Source organism: Ranitomeya imitator, chromosome 9, assembly GCF_032444005.1.
Source record: "Ranitomeya imitator isolate aRanImi1 chromosome 9, aRanImi1.pri, whole genome shotgun sequence".
Taxonomy (NCBI): Eukaryota; Metazoa; Chordata; class Amphibia; order Anura; family Dendrobatidae; genus Ranitomeya; species Ranitomeya imitator.
Genome location: NC_091290.1, coordinates 32,312,831 through 32,338,456, shown reverse-complemented (window position 1 = coordinate 32,338,456; position 25,626 = coordinate 32,312,831). Strand labels below are relative to the sequence as shown.

General features: G+C 44.2%; 1 protein-coding gene across 2 annotated transcripts; it reads right to left on the bottom strand.

Annotated features, from left to right (window-relative positions):
* Nucleotides 1-1,363: 1,363 nt before the first annotated feature.
* Nucleotides 1,364-15,111, bottom strand: FOSL1 (FOS like 1, AP-1 transcription factor subunit). 2 transcript variants are annotated; one of them, XM_069738754.1, is made up of 5 exons: nucleotides 15,047-15,111; nucleotides 14,195-14,334; nucleotides 4,842-5,036; nucleotides 2,800-2,907; nucleotides 1,364-2,372 (listed from the first exon to the last, which is right to left on the bottom strand). In XM_069738754.1, exons 2-5 carry the CDS (start codon nucleotides 14,237-14,239, stop codon nucleotides 1,938-1,940), a joined length of 783 nt encoding a protein of 260 aa, XP_069594855.1. In that variant the 5' UTR covers nucleotides 14,240-14,334; nucleotides 15,047-15,111; the 3' UTR covers nucleotides 1,364-1,937. The 2 variants fall into 2 exon arrangements, with proteins under 2 accessions (XP_069594855.1, XP_069594854.1); XM_069738753.1 differs by lacking the exons at nucleotides 14,195-14,334; nucleotides 15,047-15,111 and adding an exon at nucleotides 12,062-12,303.
* Between the last annotated feature and the right edge of the window lie 10,515 nt (nucleotides 15,112-25,626).

Sequence of the window (25,626 nt, the reverse complement as noted above, 5' to 3'; positions counted from 1 at the left end):
AGCCTCTGTGCTTGTTAGAGCTCAGTAAAGCTCTTTACAGATCAGCGGTGATCTCATGTGTTACATTCGTGTTTCTGCAGTGGTGAACACAATGGAGCCAGCGACGTTCCGGGATCATTCATGATCCTGTGTTACAGTGACTAGCCAGGACGAGGCTATGCTCTCGTCCGGCTGCATTTACTGGTTGAATTTCATGTGTTTTTTTATGAAAAATCTGCAGCAAATTTGCTGAAAATTCCATAGAGGCAAAAAAAGATAAATGTCCGGTATGCAAGAAACCTCATTTACCAATTATCAGCTTATACAAACAGGTTCCCAATCACCCGACAAAAAAGCTAAACGCTCTTTCGTTGTGAAACAGGATTTTCAGGCTTGCTTACAAATCATCGTTCTCGGCAGCACATCGTCCTGTGTAAGTAGGACATGTGCTGCCGAGAACAATGATGTTCTATATGCGCAGAAAGATGGTGTTGACGATCGTTCTGAAGCACAGTCAGCCTGTATTAGATGACCCCTGGTCGGCTTGTATGTTTGGTAGTTTAGGTTGGCCATTGTAAACACCCCATAAATCCTTCTTCCTATGCGCGTGGCCATTTTTTTTTTTTTTTATTATCCGTATTGTGGTTCAATTTTATATCTTTGTGCCCATTTCTACCATCTGTTTTTCACTTTCATGAAAATTATGGTAGAAAGTCCCAAGCAAGAGGCTTCCCAGGTGTCTCCTAACAAGTCGTTTCTGAAAACGTCCATCATTTTTGTGGCCCCTACGTTGGATGTGTGAATAGCCCAATAGATGATGATATCTTTTCGATTGTTTTGTTCGTCCTTTTTGCTGGCATTTTCTTTTTTTTTTTTTTTTTTGGGACTTTTTAATATAAACTATTGAGCTGCTTCCAAACTGAAGCCACCTTACCAGTGGTCAGGCCAATTCATTTAACCACTTTGTGGCTTTTGAAGTGGTTGAAGAAAACCTGAAAAAGACTGAACTAAGGATAGGCCATCAATCTTAAAGTCCTGGACAACCCCTTTAAGATTTTTTTTTTCAGAAGGGTTCCTGAATGGATCAAGAAGCCCCTGCCGAAGCTGCAGTTAGTAGTGATTGTCCCGGGTGGAAGAGTCCAGCCCACCTGGATGAAGGAGCCACCATTGCAAGAAGTAGACGACTGCCAAAGTAGAGGAGCATTGATGCTTTTTCCTGACCATAAAGAGGAGCGAGAAATAGCCACATCCGAGGGGTCTGGATGACACCTTTTAAGACGTTAGTTTGTTACTTTGGCCGCTCGTTAGGACATGTTTCCGCTCCACTGGTGTCCTAAGGCTTTGGCGGTCCTGAAGTATCCCAAAGAATTGTAACACACGTTTTACACAAATACAACAGTTTTCTATTTAATATATATTATCTATTTCATACAGTATTAAATGTAGATTTTGTGAGTTGAAAGTGCACAATAGGTCAAAAACAAGAAAACAACACTGAGGGGCTTCATAAATGTACATTGTCAAAATGTACAGATGCCATCTCAAGCAATCATAGAAAAATATACTTTAACACAGTAGACCAGCTCTGCTCTTACTCTTACACATCACCCACAACTACATAAACTGATTTCGGCTCTGCCGACTTTTTTTTTCTTTTCCTTTTTTAATAACTTTATTACCGCATTCATGCAGTTAAATGTTGGCTCTGCCCTCATTTGTGACCCCCGTCTAATATAGCTCTATTACTGAATAAACTTGTGACCATGTAAAAAGAAAAGGTCACGCATCGGACATATCCCTTAAAGGAAGCATATGAAAACCCTTTAAGAGAGCGTGATATCATGCTTTACAGAGTGAGTGAATTAGATCCTATACGACAATATTCATACTGGCAAAAAAAGTCAATTCTAAAACTCTAGTGTAACACTTGGGAACATAACCTCTCGGCAAGGGTTTCCTTAAAGAGTCAATAATGAGGATGAGCTGAGGGAGCTTGGACTCTGGTCGCCACCACTACTGCTGCTACTGAGCCTGCGGTGGGCGGTGGAACAGGACTCCTGGGGTCCGGGATAGGTGAAGACTAGATTTGGCGTAAAGGGTGTGATGGAAGGAGTTTTCATCAATGTCGGAGTGTGAAGAGCTTCTGGTTCCAGAACCGTGCTGCTGAGCTCAATTCTCGGGAGCTTCACCTTGGGACCTCTTGCCGATTCTTCACGTGGCTCTTCCTTGAGGAGCTTATAAGAGTCTGAATGTTGGGCCGGTAGGTGATTTCGAGGCACCTTGCAGATAGGTTGGTGGGCATCCAGGATCAGTTCCAGCTTGTCTTTTTGTTTCTGCAGTTCGGCTATCTCCTTTTGTAGAGATGACTTCTCATCTTCTAGTTTATCGGTCTCCTAAAATGATAGAAGAGAAACAATTCCTAATTTTTAGCAGTCATTGTCACATTTGGTATTTTCTACCCTTCCATCATATTTCACCTACTTTCTCAAGACAAAGGGGAAACATTCAAGATGAGCACCACCCATCATAGAAAGTTTCCACAAACATCTGATTTTTTTTTTTTAAGTTTACGAGCTCCAAATTCCTTATCATAGGCATTGTCTGTGTTGACATCAGAGTTTCTAAATCCATTGTTCTACTTTGTCACAGCAGAAAGTCGATGAAATGAATGGAAGTGCGGGATCCATCACTTGACGGACTCCATTGGCTCCCAACAGACCCAAGAAATTACAATAGTGTCCGTCATGTTTCCATCACATCGATTGCCTAAAATCGCCCCTTTTAAAAAGTGTCCAGAAAGCCTCCTCTCAGTGTACTTACCGCCTGTAGGTAATCCGTCAGCTCCTTGCGCCTGTTCCTGCATTTGGCGGCAGCGATCTTGTTCCTCTCTCTCCGCACTCTTCGCCTTTCTTCTTCTTCTTGTGACATCTGTTTTAGAAGAAATAAAATTGATAAGAAATACAACTTTTACTACTACTGATATAAATACTAAAAATAAGATCCCATTATCCTATTTCGCTAGTAGCCATCCCGCCCTCATCCTAAAGTTTTTAAGGCCATTTGGGTGGAAAGATGGCACCTTTACCCAGCAGCCCATGCCCTCGCTCTGCACATAGGTCGTGCTGCATTTGTGAACCCTGGAGTTAGTGATGTCTGATTTCTTTATGAATAGAAGGATTGGCAGTGTGTGTGACCCTGTGAGTCAGCCATTAATGCTTATCCCGCTTCAAGTTGTGGTTTGGCCCTCATTTCCTAGCTCCTTTTCCTTCTGACTCATGCCACAGGTCTATGAGTCGCCCGTCAACTGTTTCCGTCACATGTGTAGATAGTTTAGGAAAAAAAAAAAAATCAGGCTAACGATCAATTTTTTAACCTTTTGTGTACTCATGAGCATGCTCCATTCAGAATGGGTCTCTCCATAGCCTCGTTCCAGATCCCTAGTCTTGTCTCATTCCATACCCCTTGTGTTGCCTCATTCCAGACCCCTAGTCTTGCCTCGTTCCAGACCCCTAGTCTTGCCTCGTTCCAGACCCCTAGTCTTGCCTCGTTCCAGACCCCTAATTTTTGCCTCGTTCCAGACCCCTAATTTTTGCCTCATTCCAGACCCCTAGTCTTGCCTCATTTCAGACCCCTAGTCTTGCCTCGTTCCAGACCCCTAGTCTTGCCTCGTTCCAGACCCCTAGTCTTGCCTCGTTCCAGACCCCTAGTCTTGCCTCTTCCAGGCCCCTAGTCTTGCCTCGTTCCAGACCCCTAGTCTTGCCTCGTTCCAGACCCCTAATTTTTGCCTCGTTCCAGACCCCTAATTTTTGCCTCATTCCAGACCCCTAGTCTTGCCTCGTTCCAGACCCCTAGTCTTGCCTCGTTCCAGACCCCTAGTCTTGCCTCGTTCCAGACCCCTAGTCTTGCCTCGTTCCAGACCCCTAGTCTTGCCTCTTCCAGACCCCTAGTCTTGCCTCTTCCAGACCCCTAGTCTTGCCTCTTCCAGACCCCTAGTCTTGCCTCGTTCCAGACCCCTAGTCTTGCCTCGTTCCAGACCCCTAGTCTTGCCTCGTTCCAGACCCCTAGTCTTGCCTCGTTCCAGACCCCTAGTCTTGCCTCGTTCCAGACCCCTAGTCTTGCCTCGTTCCAGACCCCTAGTCTTGCCTCGTTCCAGACCCCTAGTCTTGCCTCGTTCCAGACCCCTAGTATTGCCTCGTTCCAGACCCCTAGTATTGCCTCGTTCCAGACCCCTAGTCTTGCCTCGTTCCAGACCCCTAGTCTTGCCTCGTTCCAGACCCCTAGTCTTGCCTCGTTCCAGACCCCTAGTCTTGCCTCGTTCCAGACCCCTAGTCTTGCCTCGTTCCAGACCCCTAATTTTTGCCTCATTCCAGACCCCTAGTCTTGCCTCGTTCCAGACCCCTAATTTTTGCCTCATTCCAGACCCCTAGTCTTGCCTCGTTCCAGACCCCTAATTTTTGCCTCATTCCAGACCCCTAGTCTTGCCTCGTTCCAGACCCCTAATTTTTGCCTCATTCCAGACCCCTAGTCTTGCCTCGTTCCAGACCCCTAATTTTTGCCTCATTCCAGACCCCTAGTCTTGCCTCGTTCCAGACCCCTAGCCTTGCCTTTTTCCAGACCCCTAGCCTTGCCTCATTCCAGACCCTAAGTCTTGCCTCGTTCCAGACCCCTAGCCTTGCCTCATTCCAGACCCTAAGTCTTGCCTCGTTCCAGACCCTATTCTTGGAATCAAAGGAAGTTTCAGTGTTCGGACTCCGACTAATCGGCAATAGATATGAGATAACTTGCCTTTTTTGGAAAAACACCTTTAAAATTTATATTTAAAGTTGGACAAGCACATTATATTAACCATTTGAGTGACTTACATGGTCACCTTGCCTTCTTCGTCCCATGCTTAATGCTCCGCCCATGCTTCTGATGACTCCATGGCGCGGACTATGGTAGGGTGGTAGGGAAAGTGGTCTGACGCTTGGTTGTACCATCCAGTTAAGGTCTTGGCTCGAAGTTATTGCATTTATTGTTGGGATGAAAGGACCAGACGACGTATGGATGGGATATTTCTGTTAAAAGAGAACGACAAGAAGATCATTAAGAGTCATATGTGAGAAATCTGAACACTTATGTAGAAAGTGTATATGCACAAAATGTCCGATACTACGCTTCCGCTCAACCTGTGATATTTTCTGCATTTATAGCAATTAATGTGCCAGCAAGAACGGACTCACTCAGTGTTCCGGCTTCTCCACCATAGCAAGGAACATGTGCTGAATTATAGATGCATTTGATGGACCCACAATTCGCGAGCACAGCTCCAGATTGCTGGCAAAGTCTCACTTTGAAGAGTAAGAAACTCGCATCCTAACTTCTCCACCGAAAAAGGAAGTTACCAAAAAGTGGCAACTGATTAGTTGCTTCCTTGTAACTTCTGCTCAGTGAGGAGACAAGCAGCATGGAGGATATAGAGAAGTGCTGCCAATCAAGGGTTCAGGCATCTGCAAAATGTAGCATCCGGCACAGGCGGTACACAACGTCTACGTGTCGCTCTATCCGAACGCCAAGAACTTGTGTGCACCGTAATTTAATGGAAAACTTTCAGCAGATTATGAACCACACCGCTGCTCCATTAAAGTAAAAATCTAAAACTTTTCCATGATCCATGTGTTTTTTTGCTGGATTCACTCCAAATTACCTTAAAAGAAGGTGAAAGAATACCAGGCGGAACCGGTGGGGGAAACATGGCAGGCATGAGGGGAGTTGACTATATTCGGTCATTAGAGTCTTTTCTTATAATTTGTAGGGAGTCACGCTCTCAGGCAGGCATTAAGTGTTTTGATCTGATCATGTACAGTTTTATTGCTTTCATAAAACTCCAAGGGAATCAATACAAAAAAAACAACAAAAAACAGCCTCTTCCAGGAACAAAGGGATCACAGCAAATAAACAGTTCATTCAGCAGGAACATATATGTCAGTGTGAGCTTTCCAGAACAGATTATAGTCCTTTGTCTCCCGGACAAAACTTTAGGTCCTACCAGTCTCGGTATAACCTTAGGTTTGAGCTCCAGCACACAGACTGCTCAGCTTACCTAGCTGATCAGTGCAGTCTCCATTCAGAGAGAGACTCTGGCTTGTTTCTCTCCCAGCTGCAGCTCACATTTTGGCTGGTCACTCACCAGCTTCAACACACTCCTCAACATCCCCAACAGACTGAGAAATCTCAGGTGAAAGCATGAGCTGGATCTTAGTCAAAGCTAGCCAGGTGCGTCTAATGAAGACCTGCAGCGCAAGGATTTAACCCTGTCCTACCTGGCTTTGCTACAATATTTAGCAGCCACTAATCACCTAGTGAACTTTTACACACTTGGACTTAGTGGAGTTGTAGTCACTGTGCTGCATTAGTCACCAGATTCCCCCACTGAGCATAAAGTTTGCACAGAGATGTGATGCTTTCCTAACATTCAGACATACTTTTCTCTTAGCAATCATTGCAGACTGTTTCATGCATGTATATATATTTTTTTTTCTCAATCATGAATAAATAAATATGAAACATCAAAAGTATGTGTCAATGTACTGTATGATATAATATCCTGTTAGGTAAAGTGACTAAACCACACAGAGCAAAAGCAAATGTATGACACAGCCTTAGCCCTGGGCAGTCTGCGAGCGGACAAATATTCACTTCTGGGGATATGGAGAAGATTATGGATATTGTATATCTAGATTCTAGGGAAGCAATCAATAAAATATCACATAAAAGAGGATGACCTAATAAATGACCTATATCAATAAGTACAGGACCTAGGTGCATGACTGTACCAGGGGACAAAACCCACAAAAGCTGGAGACTGAGGACAGAGCAGGGTCTTCTATCAGAATGAGATTAGATTTACACGTAATTGGGAGGTATCTCGAAATTCGGACCAACCGTTACATCATAATGACTAAGAGTAAGCTTTTCTTAAAAAAAAAAAAATACACTAATAATAAAAATAGGAGCCTAAGGTAGAAAATGATCAATTTAAAGGGGTTGTCCACTACTTTAACATTGATGATCTAGCCTTAGGAATGAGCCCCAAAGATAACCGTCGTATTAATTATCTTTTGTAAATCATGGTACACATGATAATAAGCCACTTTTTAATATATGTTATCAGAGAAATCTGCTTCTTTCTCTTCCAGGACTGATCTTTCATACTCAATTCGGGTGTTAAATCTGTATTCAGCAAAGACAGATTTTCGCATTAATGAGATAGATGATAGTTGGTGCTTTTAAGATTCTATGGAGAGGGGGAGGAGCCAGAGGCGGACACAGACATTCTACTGCACGTTCTGGAATGACCGCTACAGTTCTCCATAGACCTTTATGGGCACCAACTGCCATCTTCTATCACAGTAATGGGAAGATTTGCGTTCACTGAATACAGATTTTACTCGTGAAATTTAGACTAAACGGTCAGTTCCAGGAGGAGAGTGAAGAAGATTTATCTGATAAGACATATTACAAAGTTGCTTATTTTTAAAGGTACTATTGATTTATGGAATATAAATAAACGACGAATACTCTTTAAATTTGCTGGGGGCCAAATCAGGAAAAAAAACAAAACACAGGCATAAAAAATAAAATGGAAAATGACATTGAGCAACCAGTGTCAGGTGGCTGCTGAAAGGGCAAATATATAAAAGGTTAAAATAAAAAAAAAACTACTGTAGACTGCACATGGAATAATAAGTCAAAAAAAGACATAAAAGAGCAATGCAGTTCCCAGAAAAGCCGAATTTAGAGTCGACCTAATAAATATAAAAATATATCAAAAAGAAAATGTAGAGATCTTATGTCGTGACGTTTTTCTCTATTGTAAGAAGACTGAAAGTTTGGAATTCGCTACTGCAGGATGTAGCATTAGATGAGTCATTAAATAAATGTAATGAAGGACCTGAAGGACTTTTGTGGAAAGATGTAACACTGCACGTTTATGTGTAACCTCTTAAAGGGACACGTTCAGTACATTTTTTTATTTTTTTTTAACATATGGAATTAGTAGTATGGCTGTATAGATGCCTCACCCTCAAGAAAATGTTCTAAAGATCTGTGCCCATCATGAGAAATCTAACATAGAAGACCTATGCAAATCAGGCTGGGAGTGCATTGTGGGCAGGTCAGTGCTATTGGAAGATAAAATTTACGGTTTATTCTTAATATTTTGTGGTTTTGACTTTTTATATTCACTTTAAATAACACGTGGATGATTTCTGCATGTAATATCCCCCAGAAAACCAAATTTGTTGGTGCATCAATTAAAGGGGTAGCTCAGTTTAGAAAAAAGGTTTGGAATGTGACAGTTCACATTTGTCCATTGCATCTCTATTAAAAATTTTCAGCTGCTTCCATCACTTCCAAAAGTATTGTTGTCTTCTGCAGCTTCAAGAGGGAAAAGGTTGCTCCCCTTCCTTCTGTATTGGGGAGTCATCAGACCAGAGGGGTTTTTAAGTGATCACAGCTTCCATCAGCTCATGTTTCATCATCCATGCCCCGTTTTTGGTCACTTGATCTGAGAACATCTCAACGGTGTTCCCTGGTAAAGACATTCCCGCTAACAGGGAAGAGGACTGGACATGATGGACGCAAGACCCACCACTTAAGTATACGCATGGCCTGGTGGGTCTTGGTGGTGGCCAGGTCGAAGTCTAGAAACCTTCATGGCACTGGCGTAGCAGAGATCTCATGAGGTCCCCATTGATGCGACCAGTGTTAAATCCATCAGATTAAAATATTTCAACTGCGAACAGAGGGGAATTTATCTATAGACAGGGGGAGTTGAAGGTGGTCATGGTGGGTTCTTATCCTCCAAAGGATTCATGCCAAACTTTTATCATTCATTTGAAATAAATGGTTGGTGTTGTCCACATCGAATCCTAAAAATGATGATGTTCTGGATGTGGTTGGGGTGGATGAAACTAAAGGTTCGTAGACCCATAACTTGGCCAAACTAATCTGGTTGACCATCCGATGTCTATGAAGGGCTCCAGAATCTCTCGACAGAGAGAAGTTGAATTTTAACACTGGATCTTTTGTACTTCTGAGCAGTGTCAGAGTGGAGAACATTGGGACCACTGGAGGATTTGATTCTGAGGGCCCACATTTCTCCCCTACTTAAAAGCCCCATAGCAATTGCAAGGTTTGCACTATGAACTCTTCTGAAGGAGAAGCTAAGGCCCACCAGAGGACCACCAGTTCTCTGGTGGTCCAGTCCAACCCTGCTTCCGGAGGAGTGTCCGACAGTGGCTACCTCTCCTTATACAGTCGGCCAAACTGACCATGAATGTCTACAAAGGCGCCCATAAACTTTAGGTAAGAGGAAATGATTTTGGCTGAACCCTTCAACCATCTGATGGGTATGGAGGCCTCCTGATCCTCTCCAGTCACAGATGATGTTGGTGGAGAGAAGGATGGGGCATCTCTGCTCAGGGTAGCAGACTTACTGACGTGCTCCTGTGTCACACCTAACCTTGAAGATCTTACGTAATCAGGAGTAATAGTTCCTGTTAAAGACTAAATGCACTGAACGCAGGAAGGACGTTCTGTACAAAGCAGGAATGACATCAGCAATGATTCACTGAGCGCCCAAGGCTCCAAGGAAGACCCTTTTGTGATCAAACCTTTTCCAAGAAAATAATAGATGCTGATTAATTAAATTGTAGATCAATGGATAATCAGCGTGGATGGCAGTAGATTAGGGGAAGTGATTTTTATGGACATTAGGTGCAGATTTAGGACATGATGATTTGCCGTCATATGAACATCATATTGCACAGGAAAGTCACACAATTTAATAGTCAGTACATCAGAGACATCAGGAGAGATGATGAAATGCAATTCAGTGCAATTCTGAAGCCCAATTCTCGAGATCAGCAAGTTATCACTTACAATTATGGGAAAACTTTACAGTTGTGCCCCTATTTTTTCCTTTTTATATTTTAATTATTATGATATGAAAGCACAAGCTACGCCATAAGGAAGACTTTTATAAATTTGGCGCAATCAGCAGAGTTTTCATTGACTCATCTACAATATGGGACTTTTGTGCACCTTTTAGACAGAAATGCACTAATTAATATGTCACAATTCATGCCAAAAGGTTATCCAAGCCCAATTTTATGGCTTTGGCATAGGTACTAAAAAAAAAGGGAATAATAAATGTTGTACAAACACGACCAATTTGGTTTAGGAAATGTTGCAAATTGTGCAAAATTTTGGGTGCAAATTCAATGCGAAAGGTCCCCCGATGTCTTTGGCAACTGAAAGACCATCGAGGGGCGCTACAACTGAGTCTATGTGTATACATCGCCCAACTATGAGGACTCCCATAGACGCCAATGGAAAACCACACAATGAGGGGGTCGCGGTGAGTTGTCAGTGTCACCAGGTCTGCAGTTTCTTATCCTGATTATCTCCGCATTGTTGCCCCATAGTTCCAGGCAGGTGACGGGCAAGTCAAGACATGCAATAACCAATGATTGCCTCTGTTATACTTTCGGCTGGCATAATTGGTAACACAGAATAGGTATCAGAAGATTCCGGCTGTAAAGACTCCTGACCGCTGCAGCCAATCACTGCCCATAGCGGTGATGCAATGTTCAAATCTTGGACGCAGCAGTCACATGTTGGCTTCGATGGAGGAGAGGGGGCACCAGCAGGTGACAATATATATTTTGTTACTATTTTTTTGGTCGTGCCAAAGCCCCCTTAAAAAGAGTTATTGGAGATTTACGATAAAATAGGGAAGAGCAAAAAAAATAAATTAATAATTTACTCACCACCAGTTCAATCCTCTGCTGCTCCTCTGGTCACGGCTCGTCTCTGCTTCCCTCCTGCAGTGATCTCATGCCATACATCATTCATGTGACTGCTGCAGCCGATCACTGAGCTCAACTGTGAGACCAACATGTAACTGCTGGGGCCAGTGATCGGGTGCAGCGGTCACATGAAGGATGTGTGGCAAAAGTTCACTGCAGCAAATAGGCAGAGACCAGAGATGATGCCAGCACCTGGAGAGCCCAGCTGAATGCCAGGCTAGGGTTCACACGCTGCCGTCACACGATCAGTATTTGGTCAGTATTTTATATCAGTATCTGTAGCCAAAACCAGGAGTGGGTGATAAATGCAGAAGTGGTGCAGATGTTTCTAATATACTTTTCCTCTATTTGTTCCACTCCTGGTTTTGGCTACAAATACTGATGTAAAACACTGACCAAATACTGATCGTGTGACGGCAGCCTAATAGTTGCACCCTTCCAACCCTGCGTCTGCCATGTTTTGTATCGCAGCGTGCGTAACTGTCCAAACTAATAAAATATCAGGACATTTATTATGCCATATGACATGATTTATGCCTAAATTAATACAAATAAATTATTACAAAGAAAAATGGCAAAATCGCTGATATTCTTTGCTGTTGCTTTTAATCTCCCCCCCCCCAAAAAAAAAAAAAAAAGATCAAAAAGTCAGAAAGTCACCTGGAGCCAAAACGGTTATGAAAAATGACAGATCGTAGTGAAAAAAATATAAATACAAAAAATACAACAACAAAAAAAAAAAATCACAACTCTATCCACTGGAAAAAAAAAATTAAAAAATTATGGATCTGGGAATGAAGAAAAATGGAAAGTAAAGTGGGACCAAAGAGTCCACATAAGCCTGGAGCCGGGGGGGATTGTCATTAGAGCCACGTGATGGGGGGGGATCGCTAACCTTTGATGATCGTATAATAATAAAAATAATAAAATAAGCTTTTCAGGTGCTCACATGGACCTCAATGCTCTGATCACAGGGTGCAGCAATGGTTAATATCACTACTTACCTGTCCTCCCAGGTGGGGGAGGGTCATGGACACTGTGTCACTGCATCACTTACAATTATTCTGTGGGACATTCTCCTCCTCCTCATCCATTGGACTATGTGAATGATATACATAACCCTATAGGTGGAGCCCACCTCATACCTATGGATATAGCAGGTGCCCCCTGCTGCCATTCCTGGGGGCTGACACGTGCACCCCTTTTCCCTCCATGATTCCGGGACTCACCTGCTGCTGCTCCTCCGGAGGTGTCGCTCTCATGCTGTGACCCATGCCGAACACTTGTGTAGTCCCGGGGTCACTGGCACTGTTGCTGCCCCTGCTGCACCCTAAATCCTGGAGAGGGAAAGTCCCAGAAAAGTCTCTGTACATTGTCTGGAAGTGAACTGTCGCTCTGTCACGCTCGCACTGACTCACGGATCTACGCTGCCTCATTTTTATCAATGGGGACTCCTCGAATTAATGAAGTGGGCGATACCAAACTGGTAGAGGGGGGAGCGAAAAACAAAAACAGTCATAAGATTATTATAATACCCCGGTTATTGTCCCTGACTATTTCCAGCGTTGTTATAAATATTATTTTATCAATTAGGATACTTATAAAGTTTATAGTCTAGTCCCAGAAGCTCGGTAAGAAATGTGACCTTCCCCATCTCCCCCTGCAGATGGTACATCCCGAGGATTACCCAGCGCGATGACGTACATGCCCTTATAAGGGCACGCTTCCTCAGTGATAGGAAAACCCTTGTCTGTTTTTTAACTCTGCAGTTTCCAGAGTGGAATGGAAAGTCTCTAGGTGAAGAGAAGTCGCTGCAGAGATGGCTTCTTCTGGGAAATGATGCTTGTTTGTACATGGAGGGTTCCTGGCTAGCTGGTGAATTGCTTTTACCAGGCCTGACAACCCTTCTTTTGGGAAATGGAGTGTAGTCAGAGAAGTGTTTACCTGAAACTCTTCATTTCCCTCCACGAACTATTCCTGTAGTGATCTGAAGGTTTCCCCGCAATGTTTACATTATTAGTTTTAATTAATTAGTATCATTGTAAACATTCGCTCATTTCCCGGTTGTTAAAAGTGGAGTAAAATCCCCCAAAATTATTAAAATCATTTATATTTGTTATTTAATCTTTTTTTTTTTTTCTCGCTTTCATATTTTTTTTCCTCCCCTTCTTCCAAGAGCCATAACTTTTTATTGTTAATCATTTTTCTGAATTTTGTAAAAAAAAAAAAAAGTGACATCAACATGATTAAACAGCAGCGACTGGAAATCGCTCCAGTTGCTGCTATTAATTGTGAGTGCACACTGTATAACACAGCCTGCACCTGCGGAGTACGGAGAGGCCTCTGCTCCTGTGCCCGCGCCATACACGTGGACCAGCCACAAAAATATACAACACATTAAGGTCATAAAGGGGTTAAAGGTGATTTAGAGTAACTAAAATAAATTAATAAAGGAAAAGTTCACTGTTCCCCATCCCATACATTTTAATTTTGAATCCATAAATTGTGCACCCACCTCCACAATGATTCTCCACTGCCTGCCCTGCTAACCCCGTATCCTGTCCTTACACAGACACACAGAATGCAGAAAATGCAGAAATATTGTAATTTTCACACTGGATGACATACAGTATACTTCCTGTCCTGTACTGGTGACTTTTCAGCAGTCTCATCATCATCACAGACAAGATTACAATGTAAGGTAACACTCCTATACATTGTATACCAGCAGAGGTGTATCTAGGGTTTCTGGCAACCGGGGCAAGAATTCATTTCGGGGTTCCCCTCCCTCCCCCCCTGCAGACATATGTAATTTGCACACTTAGTCATGTACCCACGAGCTCCTCTCCCTAATACTCTCAATATTGAGTGAAAAACTGAGAGAAGCAGAAGAGAAGCTCGATGTCACAGGACCATAAGCATGAAAATCGCATATGAGTGAAGTGTCCATGTGACGACTACTGGAACCTGCAATGCTGAATCCTGACATCGCAGCTTCTGAATTCTCACAACTAATGCACTGCACACTTTTAGGATTCTCCATTGCCAGTGGACGGTCATGTCAGCACAAGTATGCGATTTGTATACTTCTGACCACATTCCAACTAGACGTGCCCAGCCTCGCTCAGTTCATTTTCATTGACTGAGACCACACATGTCTAGTCAGCACGTGACCGCATGCATGTAAATCGCCGGCACGAGAGAATCCTGACAGTGTGTAGTGCGCACTGTGAGAATTCAGAAATCTGCAGGCCTATAGAATGACTGCAGACTCATCACAAACCTGGACATCCCCTTTAATACTCCTAATATAAATAAAAACATGAGAGTTAGTATCACAAATAACATTTACATCCAGGTACCTTTATAGATGACGTCGTCTCTGGAGTCATTCTCCTTTTCTTCATCTTGTCCAGACCCCGTGGTGAGTTTTCTCATCCACAGCCGTCTCTGCAGACTTCCATCTTCTCCGCTCTTTTGCAGAAAATCTCCACATGATGCCCTTAAATATACAAGTGTCATTATAATGCTCCTGAATAAAAAATTGCCCCTCACTATATTGTCTGCATAAAATATGACCCCCACGCTGCCCTCTTATGGTACATGCTCTTTACACGGACCTCCCCTTTCCATACCGGCCCCCATTTTCACACTGTCCTCTTACACTGTGTCCCTCCTTTAGGGCCCAGTATTTACACTGTACCCTCTCATCACACTCCCCCTCCTTGGTATACTGTCCCCTCCTGGCTGTGCCCTTACACTGTCCCTCCATGCTACGCATGCACACATCCCAACACCCTCACTCTCCGTACTCTGTCCACATACGTTTTTCACATCGCTACTCATACTGTGTCTGCATACATTCCCCCGTTTGCTCCCCAAACTGTCTGCACCCATCCCCCATACTGTTTCCTCATATATGCCCCCCATTCCCCGGTATTGTTTCCTCATACATGCCCCCCATTCCCCTGTACTGTTTCCTCATACATGCCCCCATCTCCCCCTTTGCTCTTAATTTTGTGTCCTCAAATCTCCCCCACACATTAAATCCCTCCATCCCCATACCAAAGCTCCCCCCACACACAATAAATCCCCCATCTCCACTCATATTAAATATCCCCCATCCAATAATAAATTCGCCCCCATTCCCACTCCCACTCACATTAAATCCCCCCCTGCACCTTCGGTGTCTTCAGCTACACTGGAGCACTTACCACCGATCTGCTTCTCTGCCTCTGCTCTGCAGCGCGGGCGAGGGACATCAGCAGCGTGATCACATGACCTGATCACGCTGCTGGCGTCGCTCTGACCCAGCAGTCAGAGCTTCAATTGTACTCGCATCTCAGATGCAGTACAATTGAACAGTGGGAGCAGGCGCGCTGCAGCTTCTCTATGCCGGCTGTCAGCTTGACAGTCGGCACAGAGAACAGCTGACTCCCAGTGCGGGGAGCGGCAGAATGCAGCCGCCGGGGGAGACACTGTGGACCGCCGCTTTAGGCGGCCCGACTGTGCCCCCCTGCCGGCTGCACCCGGGGCACATACCCCGGCTGCCCCCCCCTAGATACACCACTGTATACCAGACATGATCCACCATTCAAAATAGGTGATGTCACAGCTCACCTCCTCCTCCTGTACAATGACTGATAACACCTTTATATACAGTAGATAACACAGGATCCGCCATTCAAAATAGGTGATGTCACAGCTCACCTCCTCCTCCTGTACAATGACTGATAACACCTTTATATACCGTAGATAACACAGGATCCGCCATTCAAAATAGGTGATGTCACAGCTCACCTCCTCCTCCTGTACAATGACTGATAACACCTTTATATACAGTAGATAACACAAGATCCACCATTCACAATAGGTGACTGTTGTGAATTCTGTTGTTAAGCTCCCTCCTGTGGTCATGAATGGTACTTCGGCTGGTTCTGTCCATGGGCTTCCTCTGGTGGTTGTGAGTGGGGCTGCGGCTTCTGAGGTTCCTTCCACAGGTGACGAGGTTAATTCGTTAGCTGGCTGCTCTATTTAACTCCACCTAGATCTTTGCTCCATGCCACCTGTCAATGTTCCAGTATTGGTCTAGTTCGCTCCTGGATCGTTCTTGTGACCTGTCTTCCCAGCAGAAGCTAAGTTCCTGCTTGTTTTTCTCTTGTTTGCTATTTTTCTGTCCAGCTTGCTATTTTGATTTTTGTCTTGCTTGCTGGAAGCTCTGGGACGCAGAGGGAGCGCCTCCGCACCGTGAGTCGGTGCGGAGGGTCTTTTTGCGCCCTCTGCGTGGTCTTTTTGTAGTTTTTTGTGCTGACCACAAAGTTACCTTTCCTATCCTCTGTCTGTTCAGTAAGTCGGGCCTCACTTTGCTAAATCTATTTCATCTCTGTGTTTGTAATTTTCATCTTAACTCACAGTCATTATATGTGGGGGGCTGCCTGTTCCTTTGGGAAATTTCTCTGAGGCAAGGTAGGCTTTATTATTCTATCTTTAGGGCTAGCTAGTTCCTTAGGCTGTGACGAGGCGCCTAGGGAGCGTCAGGAGCGCTCCACGGCTATTTCTAGTGTGTGTGATAGGATTAGGGATTGCGGTCAGCAGAGTTCCCACGTCTCAGAGCTTGTCCTGTATTGTTAGTAACTATCAGGTCATTCCGTGTGCTCTTAACCACCAGGTCCATTATTGTCCTCACCACCAGGTCATAACAGTACAGGTGGCCCAAAGTATTAATGCATCTCAATAGAGGGATAAGAGAAGTTCTGAGACCATTTTTTTTTCTTTGCAGTGTGTTTTGTCTCTCTTTTCCCCTTTACCTCTGGGTGGTTCAGGATACAGGTGTAGATATGGACATTCAAGGTCTGTCCTCTTGTATGGATAATCTCACTGCAAGGGTACAAAACATTCAAGATTTTGTGGTTCAGAATCCGATGTTAGAGCCTAGGATTCCAATTCCTGATTTGTTTTTTGGGGATAGATCTAAGTTTCTGAATTTCAAAAATAATTGTAAATTGTTTCTTGCTTTGAAACCTCGCTCCTCTGGTGACCCTGTTCAACAAGTGAAAATCATTATTTCTTTGTTACGTGGCGACCCTCAAGACTGGGCATTTTCCCTTGCGCCAGGAGATCCGGCATTGCGTGATGTTGATGCGTTTTTTTCTGGCGCTTGGATTGCTTTATGATGAACCAAATTCAGTGGATCAGGCAGAGAAAATCTTGCTGGCTCTGTGTCAGGGTCAGGATGAGGTAGAGATATATTGTCAGAAGTTTAGGAAGTGGTCTGTACTCACTCAGTGGAATGAATGTGCCCTGGCAGCAATTTTCAGAAAGGGTCTCTCTGAAGCCCTTAAGGATGTCATGGTGGGATTTCCCATGCCTGCTGGTCTGAATGAGTCTATGTCTTTGGCCATTCAGATCGATCGACGCTTGCGTGAGCGTAAAGTTGTGCACCATTTGGCGGTATTATCTGAACATAGACCTGAGCCTATGCAATGTGATAGGACTTTGACCAGAGCTGAACGGCAAGAACACAGACGTCGGAATGGGCTGTGTTTTTACTGTGGTGATTCCACTCATGCTATCTCCGATTGTCCTAAGCGCTTTAAGCGTTTCGCTAGGTCTGCCACCATTGGTACGGTACAGTCGAAATTTCTTTTGTCCGTTACTCTGATTTGCTCTTTGTCATCCTATTCTGTTATGGCATTTGTGGATTCAGGCGCTGCCCTGAATTTGATGGACTTGGAGTTTGCTAGGCGCTGTGGTTTTTTCTTGGAGTCCTTGCAGTATTCTATTCCATTGAGAGGAATTGATGCTACGCCTTTGGCCAAGAATAAGCCCCAGTACTGAACCCAATTGACCATGTGCATGGCTCCTGCACATCAGGAGCATATCCGCTTTTTGGTGTTGCATAATCTGCATGATGTGGTCGTTTTGGGGTTGCCATGGCTACAGGTCCATAATCCAGTATTGGATTGGAAATCTATGTCTGTGTCCAGCTGGGGTTGTCAGGGGGTACATGGTGATGTTCCATTTTTGTCTATTTCGTCATCCACCCCTTCTGAAGTCCCGGAGTTTTTGTCGGATTACCGGGATGTATTTGATGAGCCCAAATCCAGTGCCCTACCTCCTCATAGGGATTGCGATTGTGCTATCAATTTGATTCCTGGTAGTAAGTTTCCTAAGGGCCGACTGTTCAATTTATCTGTGCCAGAACACGCCGCTATGCGGCGTTATATAAAGGAATCCTTGGAGAAGGGTCATATTCGCCCGTTGTCACCATTGGGAGCAGGGTTCTTTTTTGTGGCCAAGAAGGATGGTTCTTTGAGACCTTGTATTGATTACCGCCTTCTTAATAAGATCACAGTCAAATTTCAGTACCCTTTGCCGCTGCTGTCTGATTTATTTACTCGGATTAAGGGGGCTAGTTGGTTCACCAAGATAGATCTTCGTGGTGCGTATAATCTTGTGCGTATTAAACAGGGCGATGAATGGAAAACAGCATTTAATACGCCCGAGGGCCATTTTGAGTACCTGGTTATGCCATTTGGGCTTTCCAATGCTCCATCAGTATTTCAGTCCTTTATGCATGACATCTTCCGAGAGTACCTGGATAAATTCCTGATTGTATATTTGGATGATATTTTGGTCTTCTCGGATGATTGGGAGTCTCACGTGAAGCAGGTCAGAATGGTGTTCCAGGTCCTTCGTGCTAATTCTTTGTTTGTGAAGGGGTCTAAGTGTCTCTTTGGAGTTCAGAAGGTTTCATTTTTGGGTTTCATTTTTTCCCCTTCTACTATCGAGATGGACCCTGTTAAAGTCGAGGCCATTTATGATTGGACTCAGCCGACATCTGTGAAGAGTCTGCAAAAGTTCCTGGGCTTTGCTAATTTTTATCGTCGCTTCATCAGTAATTTTTCTAGTGTTGCTAAACCGTTGACTGATTTGACCAAGAAGGGTGCTGATGTGGTCAATTGGTCTTCTGCGGCTGTGGAAGCTTTTCAGGAGTTGAAGCATCGTTTTTCTTCTGCCCCTGTGTTGTGCCAGCCAGATGTTTCGCTCCCATTTCAGGTCGAGGTTGATGCTTCTGAGGTTGGAGCAAGAGCTGTTTTGTCGCAGAGAAGTTCTGATGGCTCGGTGATGAAACCATGTGCCTTCTTTTCTAGAAAATTTTCGCCTGCTGAGCGCAATTATGATGTTGGCAATCGAGAGTTGTTGGCCATGAAGTGGGCATTCGAGGAGTGGCGTCATTGGCTTGAAGGAGCCAAGCATCGTGTGGTGGTCTTGACGGATCACAAGAATTTGACTTATCTCGAGTCTGCCAAACGGTTGAATCCTAGACAGGCTCGTTGGTCGCTATTTTTCTCCCGTTTTGATTTTGTGGTTTCGTACCTTCCGGGCTCTAAGAATGTGAAGGCTGATGCCCTGTCAAGGAGTTTTGTGCCCGACTCTCCGGGTGTTCCTGAGCCGGCGGGTATTCTCAAAGAGGGGGTAATTTTGTCTGCCATCTCCCCTGATTTGCGGCGGGTGCTGCAAAAATTTCAGGCTGATAGACCTGACCGTTGCCCAGCGGAGAAACTGTTTGTCCCTGATAAATGGACTAGTAGAGTTATCTCTGAGGTTCATTGTTCGGTGTTGGCTGGTCATCCTGGAATCTTTGGTACCAGAGATTTGGTGGCTAGATCCTTTTGGTGGCCGTCTTTGTCGCGGGATGTGCGTTCTTTTGTGCAGTCCTGTGGGACTTGTGCTCAGGCTAAGCCCTGCTGTTCTCGTGCCAGTGGGTTGCTTTTGCCCTTGCCGGTCCCGAAGAGGCCCTGGACGCATATTTCTATGGATTTTATTTCGGATCTCCCTGTCTCTCAAAAGATGTCGGTCATTTGGGTGGTTTGTGATCGCTTCTCTAAGATGGTCCATTTGGTATCCTTGTCTAAATTGCCTTCCTCCTCTGATTTGGTGCCGTTGTTTTTCCAGCATGTGGTTCGTTTACATGGCATTCCGGAGAACATCGTTTCGGACAGAGGTTCCCAGTTTGTTTCGAGGTTTTGGCGATCCTTTTGTGCTAGGATGGGCATTGATTTGTCTTTTTCCTCGGCTTTCCATCCTCAGACAAATGGCCAAACCGAACGTACTAATCAGACTTTGGAAACATATCTGAGATGCTTTGTTTCTGCTGATCAGGATGATTGGGTGTCCTTTTTGCCTTTGGCTGAGTTCGCCCTTAATAATCGGGCCAGCTCGGCTACTTTGGTTTCGCCGTTTTTCTGCAATTCTGGTTTCCATCCTCGTTTCTCTTCAGGGCAGGTTGAGTCTTCGGACTGTCCTGGTGTAGATACTGTGGTGGATAGGTTGCAGCAGATTTGGACTCATGTGGTGGACAATTTGAAATTGTCCCAGGAGAAGGCTCAACGTTTCGCTAACTGCCGGCGCTGAGTGGGTCCCCGACTTCGTGTTGGGGATTTGGTTTGGTTGTCGTCTCGTTATGTTCCTATGAATTTTTCCTCTCCTAAGTTTAAGCCTCGTTTCATTGGTCCGTATAAGATTTCTGAGATTCTCAATCCTGTGTCATTTCGTTTGACCCTTCCAGCTTCTTTTGCCATCCATAATGTATTCCATAGGTCGTTGTTGCGGAGATACGTGGCGCCTGTGGTTCCATCCATTGATCCTCCTGCCCCGGTGTTGGTTGAGGGGGAGTTGGAGTATGTGGTGGAGAAGATTTTGGATTCTCGTATTTCGAGACGGAAACTCCAGTACCTGGTCAAGTGGAAGGGTTATGGTCAGGAAGATAATTCCTGGGTCTTTGCCTCTGATGTTCATGCTGCCGATCTGGTTCGTGCCTTTCATTTGGCTCGTCCTGGTCGGCCTGGGGGCTCTGGTGAGGGTTCGGTGACCCCTTCTCAAGGGGGGGGGGGTACTGTTGTGAATTCTGTTGTTAAGCTCCCTCCTGTGGTCATGAATGGTACTTCGGCTGGTTCTGTCCATGGGCTTCCTCTGGTGGTTGTGAGTGGGGCTGCGGCTTCTGAGGTTCCTTCCACAGGTGACGAGGTTAATTCGTTAGCTGGCTGCTCTATTTAACTCCACCTAGATCTTTGCTCCATGCCACCTGTCAATGTTCCAGTATTGGTCTAGTTCGCTCCTGGATCGTTCTTGTGACCTGTCTTCCCAGCAGAAGCTAAGTTCCTGCTTGTTTTTCTCTGTTTGCTATTTTTTCTGTCCAGCTTGCTATTTTGATTTTTGTCTTGCTTGCTGGAAGCTCTGGGACGCAGAGGGAGCGCCTCCGCACCGTGAGTCGGTGCGGAGGGTCTTTTTGCGCCCTCTGCGTGGTCTTTTTGTAGTTTTTTGTGCTGACCGCAAAGTTACCTTTCCTATCCTCTGTCTGTTCAGTAAGTCGGGCCTCACTTTGCTAAATCTATTTCATCTCTGTGTTTGTAATTTTCATCTTAACTCACAGTCATTATATGTGGGGGGCTGCCTGTTCCTTTGGGAAATTTCTCTGAGGCAAGGTAGGCTTTATTTTTCTATCTTTAGGGCTAGCTAGTTCCTTAGGCTGTGACGAGGCACCTAGGGAGCGTCAGGAGCGCTCCACGGCTATTTCTAGTGTGTGTGATAGGATTAGGGATTGCGGTCAGCAGAGTTCCCACGTCTCAGAGCTTGTCCTGTATTGTTAGTAACTATCAGGTCATTCCGTGTGCTCTTAACCACCATGTCCATTATTGTCCTCACCACCAGGTCATAACAGGTGACGTCACATCTCACCTCCTCCTCCTTCTGTACAATGACTGATAACACCTCTATACACAGTAGATAACACAGGATCCACCATTCACAATAGGTGATGTCACATCTCACCTCCTCCTCCTGTACAATGACTGATAACACCTCTATACACAGTAGATAACACAGGATCCACCATTCACAATACGTGATGTCACAGCTCACCTCCTCCTCCTGTACAATGACTGATAACACCTCTATATACAGTAGATAACACAGGATCCACCATTCACAATAGGTGATGTCAAAGCTCACCTCCTCCTGTACAATGACTGATAACTCCTCTATATACAGTAGATAACACAGGATCCACCATTCACAATAGGTGATGTCACAGCTCACCTCCTCCTCCTGTACACTGACTGATAACACCTCTATATACAGTAGATAACACAGGATCCATCATTATACAGTATATAGGTGATATCACAGCTCACCTCCTCCTCCTCCTGTACAATGACTGATAACACCTCTATATGCAGTAAATAACACAGGATCCATCATTCACAATAGGAGATGTCACAGCTCACCTCCTCCACCTGTATAATGACTGATAACACCTCTATATACACTAAATAACACAGGATCCACCATTCACAATAGGTGATGTCACAGCTCACCTCCTCCTCCTGTACAATGACTGATAACACCTCTATATACACTAGATAACACAGGATCCACCATTCCATATAGGTGATGTCACAGCTCACCTCCTCCCCCTCCTGTACAATGACTGATAACACCTCTATATACAGTAGATAACACAGGATCCACCATTCACAATAGGTGATGTCACAGCTCACCTCCTCCTGTACACTGACTGATAACACCTCTATATAGAGTAGATTACAGAAGATCCACCATTCACAATAGGTGATGTCACAGCTCACCTCCTCCTGTACAATGACTGATAACATCTCTATATACAGGAGATAACACAGGATCCACCATTCACAATAGGTGATGTCACATCTCACCTCCTCCTCCTCCTGTACAATGACTGATAACACCTCTATATACAGTAGATTACAGAAGATCCACCATTCACAATAGGTGATGTCACAGCTCACCTCCTCCTGTACAATGACTGATAACATCTCTATATACAGGAGATAACACAGGATCCACCATTTATCATAGGTGATGTCCCAGCTCACCTTCTCCTCCTCTTGTACAATAACTGATAACACAGGATCCATCATTATGTAAGGGTGATATCACAGCTCACCTCCTCCACCAGATTTGATCATTAGGAGAAATGTTTCTATACAATTATGGTCAGGATCAGTCTGCGGCTTCTTTTGTTCCTGGGCCTGTTGAATAGGACAGTAAGTAGGAGTCCAACATTAGGCCCAGTGTGAAAACTGAACGATTTTCCATTTTTTAAGTGTTTTAGAAACAAACAAAAAACACATTAAGGCCATGTTCACACAGTGCGTTTTTTACCGCGGAACCGCGGCGGTTTTGCCGCTGCGGTTCCGCAGCTGTTTTCCATGCAGGGTACAGTACACTGTACCCTATGGAAAACAGGACACACTGTGCACATGGTCCGGAAATTGTTAAAAAAAAGACGCGCTGAATAGCTCCCGGAAAAAAGAAGGAGCATGTCAATTCTTTTTCCGGAGCCGCAGCGGTTCTGCACCCATAGACCTCCATTGTGAGGTCCAAACCGCAGTAAAACCCGCAGATCAAAAATATATCTGCGGGTTTTACTGCGATTTGATGTGCAGAACCGCTGCAGCAGGAAGTGCGGGGGAGCGGGCGGAAGTGCGTGGGCGGAGTGTGGCTGCCCCCCCGTGTTCCGATCCCGCCCCCCCGTGCTCCGATGCCCCCCCCCAGTGCTCCGATGCCCCCCCCCCAGTGCTCTGATGCCCCCCCCGTGCCCTAATCTCCCCCCCTTATACTCACCCGGCGTCCCGGTGTCCGTCCGGCCGTCTTCTCCCTGGGCGCCGCCATCTTGCAAAATGGCGGGCGCATGCGCAGTGCGCCCGCCGAATCTGCCGGCCGGCAGATTCGTTCCAAAGTGCATTTTGATCACTGAGATATAACCTATCTCAGTGATCAAAATAAAAAAATAGTAAATGACACCCCCCCCCCCCTTTGTCACCCCCATAGGTAGGGACAATAAAAAAAATAAAGAATTTTTTTTTTTTTTTTTCACTAAGGTTAGAATAGGGGTAGGGGTAGGGTTAGGGGTAGGGTTAGGGGTAGGGTTAGGGTTAGGGGTAGGGTTAGGGTTAGGGTTAGGGTTAGGGGTAGGGTTAGGGGTAGGGTTAGGGGTAGGGTTAGGGTTAGGGGTAGGGGTAGGGTTAGGGTATTTTCAGCCATTTTAACCCTAAAAAAATTCCTAGAAAACACACAGACTCTGGCTAGAAAACTGCATCAAAAAAACGCATCAAAAAACGCATCAAAAAACGCATCAAAAACGGACCAAAAAAGGACCAAAAAAAGGACCTGCGTTTTCTGCCAAGAGCTGCAGTTTTTTAAAAAACAGTCAGGAAAAAAAAAGGATGGAAATCCTGAACGTGTGAACATACCCTTAACATAACAATCTGGTTTAAGCATTAGGTGATTTTTTTGATTCTACTTTCCCTTCAATGACCGGACATTTCTTTTTGTAGGTTTTGCACATGGTGATTTGGGGAAAATCCCTTTACTCATCATACAGGTCTGAGTCATTACTCACTTACATGGCTTATGTTGTACAGATGCTGAGTTACAGCCTGCACCCTAGTCTAGAGCTACATTCACAATTCTGGTGACTTCAGAGCTGAAATCTCCCATTATTCCTGTTTACACTGGAAATTGAATAGAAATCTGGTGAAGGAGAAACTCACCATGGATTATAGGGGTTCAGCTAATCATGTGTCTGCTGACAAGCTTGTGGACTGTTTCCAATAACAACTAGCTGAATTATGAATTCAGCTCCGGGCTATAATATTGCTGTAATGGATTAACTAAACTTCCGTGTAGATTTTGTCTATATTTATGACCTGTAAAATGGAGTCCACATGTGAATATAGACTTTATGTTGAGTCCTGCACCCTGGATCACTGGGGGTCCCAGCGTTTGGACCCTGGACATTCCGTATGTATATTTCAGATCTAGAGCCGCCATCACATGGTTGTGTTTCTGCGCTTATAACAAGAACGTCAAATCCTACAAGGAGCAGGAAAGTGAACTAACGATCCTTCCAATTTTCATTGATTATTTGTTAATGATTTGACATTTGCTGGAAAGAAAGTGAAAAAACTCTCGTAATTGCTTGTGTATAACTAGAAAAAACAGCCGAAAACTGCACTATCCTGAAATGCTGGGAAATACACACAACTAATAACCATCACGTACACATTCCTAAGTCATTCTCTGCCTCGGGAGCCCTCAGTGCTCGCCCCAGGGGGTCTTATTTAGTGCTGTTACTGACACACCTAGCCGCATACTACCCTGCTCCTACTGTATGTACTGTCTAGGTTATCATACAGCCTACAGTCACGGCCAAAAGTCTTGGCACTCTTTAAATTGTTTCAGAAAATTAAGTATTTCTCCCAGAAAATTATTACAATTACCCATGTTTTGTTACAGACGTGTTTATTTCCTTTGTGTGTATTGGAACAACACAAAAAAATACCCCGAAAAAAGGCAAATCGGACATAATTTCACACAAACCTCCAAAAATGGGCCCGATAAAATTGTTGGATCCCTCAACGTAATATTTAGTTGCACACTCCTTGGAATAAAAAACTGCAATCAATCGCTCCCTATAACCATCAACAAGCTTCTTACACCTCTCAACTGGAATTATTAATTATTATTATTATTATTATTATTATTATTATTATTATTGTTATTATTATTATTATTATTATTATTATTATTATTATTATTATTTTTGTTATTATTATTATTATTATTTTTATTACTCATTATTATTATTATTATTTATATTGTATTTTTAATTTATTATAATTATTATTTTATATTACTATTAATGCTATTTGTTTTATTATTTGCTATTATTATTATTTATTATTATTAT

Excerpts from the sequence above, each read along its gene's own strand:
- FOSL1 (XM_069738753.1), bottom strand. The coding sequence starts at position 12,268 with ATGAGGCAGCGTAGATCCGTGAGTCAGTGCGAGCGTGACAGAGCGACA. Across the intron at positions 5,037-12,061 it reads CTCCGGAGGAGCAGCAGCAG|AAATATCCCATCCATACGTC; the intron begins GTGAGTCCCGGA and ends CTCTTTTAACAG. Across the intron at positions 2,908-4,841 it reads GAAGAAGGCAAGGTGACCAT|ATGTCACAAGAAGAAGAAGA; the intron begins GTAAGTCACTCA and ends CTTCTAAAACAG.